The sequence below is a fragment of the Camellia sinensis genome, chromosome 12 (assembly GCF_055761805.1).
Source record: "Camellia sinensis isolate YWXY chromosome 12, ASM5576180v1, whole genome shotgun sequence".
NCBI lineage: Eukaryota > Viridiplantae > Streptophyta > Magnoliopsida > Ericales > Theaceae > Camellia > Camellia sinensis.
This window is the reverse complement of record NC_138972.1, coordinates 108,986,407-108,995,894: the sequence shown is the minus strand read 5'-3', so window position 1 is coordinate 108,995,894 and position 9,488 is coordinate 108,986,407. Positions and strand designations below refer to the sequence as shown.

Here is a 9,488-nt window from a genome sequence, read left to right as displayed (position 1 = left end):
CTGAACCTCTTTAACCGTTCTGGGTGACTGCATTTCAATCAAGGCCTTGATCTTTTCGGGGTTAGCTTCAATACCCCGCTGACTGACCATGAAACCAAGAAACTTCCCAAATCCTACGTCGAAGACGCATTTCTCCAGATTGAGCTTCAGTTGGTACTTTCGTAGGGTGGCGAAGGTCTCTCGCAGGTCGGCCAGATGATCAGTGGAGAGCTTGCTCTTGACTAGCATGTCGTCGACATATACTTCCATGTTCCGGCCTATCTGATGATGAAAGACAACATTGACCAACCGTTGGTAGGTGGCCCCAGCATTCTTCAACCCAAATGGCATCACACGGTAATGGTAGGTACCACGGTCGGTGATGAAGGATGTGTGTTCCCGATCAGACGGGTGCATCAAAATTTGGTTGTACCCGGATAAGGCGTCCATGAAGCTGAGCATTTGATGACCAGCCGTGGCATCAACCAACAAATCTATGCGAAGAAGGGGATAGCTGTCTTTGGGGCAATCTCGGTTGAGGTCGGAGTAGTCGACACAGAGTCACCATTTACCGTTGTTCTTATGGACCAGGACCACGTTTGACAACCATCTAGGGTAGTCCACGTTCTTGATAAATTGTGCCTCAAGGAGCTTATCTACTTCCGTGGCAATGAGAGTGTTGCGCTCTGGATGAAAGATGCGTTACTTCTGGCGGAAGGGTCAGAAATAGGGTTCAATGCTGAGGCGATGGGTTATGAAGGAGGGATCGATACCCGGCATATCGGAGTGGGTCTAAGCAAATACATCTTTGTGCTTGATTAGGAGGGCGGTAAGGTCGGCTTTTGCCTGGATAGATAGTTGGCTACCGATCTTGGCAGTGTTTGTTGGGTTGGTAGGATCGATGAGGACCTCGACAAGCTCTTCCACTGATTCCCCCCTAACCAACTCGTCCTCGTCTCTGACATCAAGTCCTTCAATGATCATAGCTTCCTTCAGCTTGACTTCTTTAAGTGAGGCGACATAACATTCTCTGGCTGCGGTCTGCTCTTCCTTGACTGTCTTGACCCCAAGATCGGTGGGAAACTTGATGGCAAAGTGGTAAGTGGAGCTTGGAAAGCATTTAGGGCGGTGCGACCAAGGATGATGTTGTAGGCAGAGGGGCAGTCAACAATAAGGAAGGTGAGTAACTTGGTGGTCTGACGTGGGTACTCGCCGATTGTGATAGAAAGATCGATGGAGCCGATAGAGGTCACCTGGTCGCCAGTAAAACTGACCAAAGGGGTTTGGAGAGGAGACGGACTTTCTTCCCCGATCTTGAGCTGGCGGAAGCAATTGAGGAAGATGATGTCTGAAGAACTACCGTTGTCGACGAGAACCCATCTGACCTTGTTATTGGAGAGGAGAGCGGAAATGACGAGAGGGTCGTCATGGGGGTAACGGATGCCTGTGCAGTTGGCGTCCGTAAAAGTGATAGGCTCGGTCCACTGTTGAGACTGTTTGGGGGGTTGGTCCAATGCGGCAACTACTTTGTCTGAGCCCTGTCTTATTTTTCTAAGTTCTGTCTACTGAGCCGAACGGGATGGTCCTCCACAAGCAAGCCCACCGAAAATAACTCTGATTTCTCTAACAGGTGGGGCGGGGTTGCCTTGTGACCGAGGTTGCTGTGGAGGGCGATCATGACCTTGGTTAGGTTGTGCTGGTTGTCGGGGAGGGGTGTGCCAGCGGTTGTTTCTGATAGGTTCAGTCCGTTGCCTCTGTTGAGGGCGAGTATCCGTGAATCGACTAAGATGTCCTTGACGAATCAGGCCCTCGACCTGATCTTTGAGGTTAACACACTCCTCAGTATTATGGCCGTGGTCTTGGTGAAAACGGCAATATTTGGACTGGTCTCTCCGACTGGAAGGAGTCCGTGATGGTTGGGGCCATTTTAGGGGGTAGTCCCGCTGAATCTGATTGAGGACTTGTTCCATGAGGGAATTGAGGGGTGTGTACCGCTCGAACCACCCGGGCGGTCGGGCTGGTGCCGACCGGTCGGCTAGGGGGGGTTGGTCGGTATACTAACTTATTGGGTTATTGTACTAGGTATGTCTGGTTTTTGAGTCTTTTCGCTTTTCCCGGGGGGTCGAATTTTTTGCTATAGGGTCTTGGCGAGCGGGTAGGAATCTTCGGCATTCATGTATTTTTGAGCTTTGGAGAGTAGGGTTGCTATAGAGGTCGGAGGGTTTTAGAGAGGGAGAAAATGAAGTCAGACGACCGTAGACTGGCCATGAAAGCCGTAAGGATGACCTTGTCACCGTTTTTCGCTACCTGCAAGACTTCGGTATTGAAGCGGGTAACGAAACTGCGCAATGACTCCCCCTCAGTCTGACGGATGTTGAGGAGTTGGGTTGCCGGACACCGCTGGTGCTGGGCTCCAATGAAATGGCTGAGGAAGGAGTCGCTGAGGTGCTGGAAAGTGGAGACAAAGTATGCTGGCAATTGACTAAACCAAAGTCGAGCTGACCCCTTGAGTGTCACGGGAAAAGCCCGACACATGATTTCGTCAAGGAATGCATGGAGGATCATGAGGGTTCTGTAGGTCTCCAAGTGGTCGACTGGATCCGTCGTACCGTCAAAAGAGTCGATGGTGGACATTTTAAACTTGGGGGGTAGAGGTTTGTCCCGAATGGAGGCAATGAATGGTGAGTTGGCTGTGGTGGAGGGTTTATACTGTATGTTCTGCATAACTCCTTAGAGTTGGAGCTTCATGGCTCAGAGTTCTGCATCCCAGAGAGGAATGTTGTCACCACCGGAGGGCAGCGGGGGCTGGACGCTGCTGGCCTCTCCTTCAGGGGTCGGTGCTAGGATCGATGGATCTGGGGCTCGGGGTGGTGGATTTATATCTGGGTGAGAGGGTAGCAAGCCTTCCAAGTTGGGTGGATTAGGCTGTTGGATAGTATGGCTTGGGGCTCGCTCTTGGTTGGGTGGGATATTTGGAGGTGGTAGAGGGGGCATAAAAAGGTTTCTTTGGAGTAGAGCATTAATCAGGACTTGGTTTTGCTCGACCAGGCGGTTAATGCTGTTGGTGAGCTCGGTGAAATATTGTGATGGGTTGTTTGGATTGGGAGGGTCGGCTTGGTGTTCAGGAACATTGGGGTGGGAAGCCATGGATCTAGTTATGACCATTCACCTTTGCAGGTGGTAGGAAGGGGTTATTGGGAAAGGGCCTCCGGCGACAATGAGCACAACTGGCGCGCGGAGTAAGAGAGTTCCCACAGACGGCGCCAACTGATAATACAGTTCGTTCTAGGCGAAACGAGTCGGACTGATCCACACTCCTCAATCCCACGTCCGAATGACCAAGCCTACCGGAAGACCTGCACACGAGTTCAACGGGGAACGGGGAGTCCCCCAGCGAACCCTCCGACGAGCAAGTTAAAAAGAGAAGTGGAGTGTAGTGATGGATTAGAGATAGGAAGCTTAACCTTCTTTCTGTCTTCGACCTTTGCTTATATCCTTTGGTAATCATTTCGTTATCCCTTCCGACTTGTCATCTTGGTCGAAAGTCTATGCTCTAGCTTATCTTGTTCATGGTGAAGGTGTTCTGTTCCGACGGAGAGGGGTTATCGCAATAAATGCTGTAAGGGGCCTCATTAATGGCGATATGCCGTGGCAATAACTTTGTAGATCTTTGTCTGTTGATGTGGCTTGCCCTTCTCTCGCTATGTGTCTTAGTGTCATTGGTTTTTATTGCTACAAGGGGTTTCAGCAGTGCTAAGTTTTAGCGTTTGAGTTATGTATTGAATCCTGAATGGTGGGTTATAATCTTTATGCGCTTATCCATCTCAAAAATTATTTACTTCTTATGAGAAAATAATAATTTCATATTATTATTCAGTATTTTATGAAGCAGTTAGTCTATTAGTCCATCTCACCTTTCCCACATTAGTTCGTGGAATGCACTATTTCGATATATCATTGAGCTTTAAATTTTTTTAATTATTTTTAACAATTTTATTGAAAATATATATGATGTTACAATGTATCATGTAAAAGTTGATTTTCATAAGTTTTTTAGAACTAAAACTCTGACATAATAAATGTTGTTGAATAACTCCTACTTAATAGAATTTCCGCGGTGCGACTTCTTTCTCTTGAGAAAAATTCATGTGCTTACTGATCATTTTAAAGGCATTACTTTTTGGCTGCACCAAAAAAATTTAACGGCGCTGCTTGAGGGCCCGAATTTCGGGGCTCGAATGCCCCGAAATTTTCACTTTAGGTAAAAAAAAAAAAAAAAAAAAGGAAAAAAGAAAGAAAAAAAGAAAACAGTTTCTAAAAATGGAAATTAGGGGCATTAGGGGCAAATTTTTTAGGGCCACCAATCATTTTCCAAAATTTAAATGCTTGTAGTATTTTCTTTTATTGATATAATCTAGTTGTACTTGTCGCAGTTTGTTTTGCATCAATAATTTTATTTTTCTTTTGGTGATGAAAAAAAAAATGCTCAAAATTAAAAACCAATTCATTGATTTGTTTTTGTGATCATTTCTATTTTTTTTGTCATTACGTAATTGAAATGATGTTTAACATATCATCAAATTTTTATTTTATTTTATTTTTTTTGTTGTCGTCGTCACCATTTAAAACAGAATCTTGGAAATATATGTGTTGTAAAACATAGCCTAGTCACTCCTAGGAAAGTATATCCAAAATTTAGTATGACAAATATAATGAGAAAAAACAGAGTATGCAAGACTGTATTATTGTTGTGTTTGTAAGATCACATCTTTGGAATAAAATCTAAGTTAAAAAAGGAAAATTCAATACGGTTGTGAAAGTCAGGAGCGTATGAAGCAATGAAGATGAGGAAGAACAGTAGAGAAACTGGCAACTCGATAGAGTTTCCATCCGATGTTGATGGCACGGTCTTAGATCCATTTCCTGCACTCATTGTAAATAGTACAAGCATGAAAATGACCAAAAATGTAAAATTGTTGAATGAATTGATATGCAAAAAAACAAGAATGGTGTTGCATGCACTAATTAGTATGCTAACTAATGTACCAACACTAGTTATGACATTGCTATTAACCCCATTCATTAATTACATTACAAATATAAAAAATCTCTTAAATTATGTTACATCATCAATTGATATATTAGTTAGTACACTAATTGGTGTATATAACATTATTCAAAAAACAATGATAGGTTTGTACAAGAAAAAAAAATACCCATGAAAAAATATATCACAAAACATTGATAACATTACTGAATATAGCCAAGATGACCAAAAATATACCAAATATATGACATCATTAACGAAGTAATTAATTCAAGAAGCAAAGATGATAAAAAAATTGTATAATTGTTGAAGGAATTGATATGCAAGTCCTAAATAGGCACCTGGTGTTCCAGTAGGAGATGCCGCGGGGGAAGTAGCTGCCCAATCACGAAAAACAGCGAAAAAAATTAGCTAAATTGAGATGCATATATTATTCCTATAGTTTATAATTTATTTATTTTCTCTATTACATGAAGGAAAATTTCACAGAATATTCTCACCATTACAGCGGCTAATAGGGGGAGTCTGGAGATTGCAAGCATTGGGGAGAGACAAAGCCAGAGTCTGATTTATGCTAATCCCAAGCGACGAGCTGTTATTAATGACCTCACATAGACACTGTGGCTGTGACCCGAGCACATTGGCTAGCTGTGCGCAGCATCCAGAAGATGGGGTCGAGGAATTTCCAGTTACATAATTTAGGCACGGAGATAAGCTTATGAGCACATTGGTGCAACTAGACTGAGCCATGGTTCCTGTCCAAAAAGCTGTTATGAAAACCATGGTTAGTACCATCTCTATTTTTTTGGCTTCCATTGGAGGTTGATAAATTTCACTCTTTTTTTCTCTGATTGATTTGAATGAAAAGAGAGGGATGTGGTTTATAAAGGGTGAATTGGTAAAGCATAGGGCTTAGTGGGTTACCAACTTTTCCTACCTCATCAGGGATTATTGAATAATGCTATATGCATTAATTAGTATATTAACTAGTATACTAATTGATGATATGATATAATTTAAGAAGTTTTTGGTATTTATAATGTGATTAATGAGTGGGGTCAATAATAATGTCATAACTAGTGTTAGTACACTAATTAGTATACTAATTGGTACATGTAATATCACCAGGGATTATTTGGTAATATACTAATTTTTAGGGCAAATTGAACACGTAGTTAATTTGTTTGGGTCAGGCTTCTCTCTAGTTCGAGATTAGACTATAACGTGCTGTTAGGCCGTGAGGGCTCACCACAAGTCCTGTTTCGATAATCCAAACCATTCAATGTGTAGAACTCGTCGAGTACTTTTTCCTTGTAAAAAATCATGTTAATTAGATATCGATAGTTACTTGATCAGATCAGATTTCTGTAAATGGTAAATATAATTTTAAAAATAAATTGTTGACAAAAATCTAATCCGATCAAGTAATTATTGATATCCAATCAACATGATGCTCTACACATTAAACAATTCGGATTATCGAAATAAGACCCATGGTGAGCCCCACGAGCCCAACAACACTGTCGGAGACAAGTATTTAGTGTTAATTTGGTCCCTATAATTTTAATTGTATCATTTTTACCTCATAATTCTTCACACTGTGTCAATTTAATTCAATTAATAGCATTAATTTGACTGGAATTAAAGGTAAAATGATTCATTCAAAAAAAAAAAGAATAAAAGAAAAAAGAGGACAAATTCAAATTAGACGCTAACTCCTCAATTATTTTGATTAGAGTGAATGGACTACTTCACATTTTACTTTCAACCAATTTTTAAAAAGGTGTTGTCAATTAAATTAATTGAGATAATATAAAAAATTTAAAAGTAAAATTGATACAATTAAAACTATGAAAACCAAATTGATATCACACACAAACGATAAGGACTCTGTGTTTAATTTGCCCATTTTTCTATTACATTTAATTTGCCCAATTTTCTATTAATTGTTTTCTTGGGGTTTGCATGAAGCTTTGAGTTGGTTTTGATATATATAATTTAGATGGTGATGCACAAAGAAGCTGATGAGTTTTATTTCCACATTTTTTTATAGAAAAATGCTCAAAATATTGAATTTATCACCTTCACAAATCATTCTTAATGATATATTTGATAATTGTCAAATTTTAATTTACAAAACATTCTATCATTAAGATTAATCTCAATATCGCATCATTAAAAATAATTTAAAGATAATAAATTAATGAGATATAATATTATTATTCTGTATATGTATATGATGATGAGTTCATTGCATTGTATTTAGTATATTATGTAATGTCTTACAACTGCATGCGCCCACCATTGCTTAGGTCAATTAGAATTAAATATTCATTCGGTCGGTTTGTCCGTGGTGCTTTTAAGGGCATTAGGGCCTCGTTTGGTATTTAGTTTAAAAGTAAAAAATTTATTAAAAAAATTAAAAAAGTTTATAATTTATATTAAAAAATTAAAAATTTCTTTTTCTATCTATTTTTTACACATTTTTTTTGTAAAAAATAAAAAAATCATTTCAAATATATTAATTTTTTTACTTCATATTTTAACAAAAAAGCTAAAAAATTATTAAAATAGCATATTTTCAAACGAGGCTTATATTTATCTTTCTTTAACCTTGCAGATTATCAAATTGTTGATCACTAGTCCATTTAAAAATTTAAGAGACAATTTTATTTTTTGTATTATAACCTCATGCACTTGTGAGTATAGGGGTGTGCAGCGGATATATCGATCCATCCAAACAGATCGAACCGAATCGATCCGTCGCATTTTGGACGGATGCGTGATGACGAGCGGACGATTGCGGATTGATTTTTTTTCAATCCGCCTAGTTTTGTACGGATGATGGATTTGAGGTTCATTTGGCTACAACCAAACCATCAAACTGCAAACACCCCTAGTATTTCGTAAGACTTTGTATTTTCAATTTGTTTAAATATTCTATTTGTGCTTTCCATTGAAAAAGAGTTTAAATATTTTGTTGAATACATTCTGTTGAAAAATAGTTTTCAACTTGAATATAGTTTTTGGATTAACAAAATAAATGTATTATTTATCTATATTTTTTAATTTTTAAATATAACTTTAAAAATAATAAATAAAAAAGATGATATATGCTGGTTGATTTTTATTTTCAAAAATAGATATAGATGTAACAATACAGAGCCATACAATCTCTACTACTGCTTTGTTTATGGTTTTGGTGATTTGAATTATTTTTATATTTTAAGAACCACGTATTGTAATACTTTATGTAATATTTTATGTGGATGAAGCATGCTGTGGTTGTAATATGTGGATAAGGCATGCAGTCCTAAAATTTCAAACTTTTTTTCTTTAGATGAGACATGCAGTGATTGTAATAATTTTTTAAGTCATTGACTGTAATACTTTTGTTTTTTTTTTTTTTTTTTTAAAGAAGGACACAAGTTGAATTATGTTGAAAATTTATAAAATTTTAAACTCCCAAATCGATTTGCATCTATCCGTCAATCTGCCAATCCGTTCAATTCACATCCGTCGGATTAGCAGAAGGATGCATATTGATTCTCTCTAATCTGCCAATCTGACAGACGGATGACGAATTAAAAATTTCGTAACCACAATCGACCCGCACTTACCCTACTTGTAAGTGACTAGGTATTTTCTTGTTAATGCACTAGTCTCACATAAATTTATATAACTATTTGAATATTAGTCAATCTTCTTAGACTCATAAAACTTTGTGAGTTTAATTTAAAACAATAAGAATTTAGATAAGATATCAATCCCCTTTTTTTTAAAAAACAAAATTTAATTGCTTTTAGCATTTTTGTTTGTATGTTTGTTTGTATTTAACATGATTTCACACCAATAAAACAAATTACATTTTTAATTACCAAAAAAAAAAAACTATATTTTATTTATTAATATAATTGCATTTTAATGGATTTTTTTTAAAAATATATTACTACCGGCATGGGGTCCTGCTGTGCAACAGGTTTGCGGTAAGCTGCTGCCGTAGTAGCGTTTTGGATATTATGCGATCTTTTTTTGGGTTCAAAGTGGTGGACTTGATGTTTATTATTATTATTATTATTATTATTATTATTATTTATAAATTACAAATATATCTCTTAAAATTTATTTAAAATATGATATTTTGTCTTAAAATTTCTAATCGCATAGTAAATAACTTCTTTCATTAATCAATGATCTCACCCTAAAAATTTAAAAATTACATCTCATCCCTAAAATTTCTAATTGCATAACAAATAACTTCTTTCATTAATCAATCCTTAAATTAATTAACAGTTTTTAATGAAGTCAATAATATATTTCAATTAATAGTTCTGATAATTTTATTATTGTATAATAGTATGGTTAGAAATTTAATTTTTTCTATTAACTATGTTGAATGACAAATTCTAACAATAGAGTATTTGTAATTTCTAAAATTATAAATAATAATCTATATTTTAAA

The 9,488-nt window shown here is 37.3% G+C and overlaps 1 protein-coding gene across 1 annotated transcript; it reads right to left on the bottom strand.

Annotated features, from left to right (window-relative positions):
- Positions 1 to 4,692: 4,692 nt before the first annotated feature.
- On the bottom strand, positions 4,693 to 5,952 carry LOC114275337 (non-specific lipid transfer protein GPI-anchored 26). The gene is made up of 3 exons (XM_028217356.2): positions 5,527 to 5,952; positions 5,368 to 5,403; positions 4,693 to 4,902 (listed from the first exon to the last, which is right to left on the bottom strand). Exons 1-3 carry the CDS (start codon positions 5,840 to 5,842, stop codon positions 4,742 to 4,744), a joined length of 513 nt encoding a protein of 170 aa, XP_028073157.2. The 5' UTR covers positions 5,843 to 5,952; the 3' UTR covers positions 4,693 to 4,741.
- Between the last annotated feature and the right edge of the window lie 3,536 nt (positions 5,953 to 9,488).

What these genes read in the sequence shown, in the direction of transcription:
- LOC114275337 (XM_028217356.2), bottom strand. Translation starts at nt 5,842, where the DNA reads ATGGAAGCCAAAAAAATAGAGATGGTACTAACCATGGTTTTCATAACA. An exon ending in CCCTATTAGCCGCTGTAATG is followed by an intron (nt 5,404 to 5,526) that starts GTGAGAATATTC and finishes GTGATTGGGCAG; the next exon opens with CTACTTCCCCCGCGGCATCT. An exon ending in ATCTCCTACTGGAACACCAG is followed by an intron (nt 4,903 to 5,367) that starts GTGCCTATTTAG and finishes CAATGAGTGCAG; the next exon opens with GAAATGGATCTAAGACCGTG.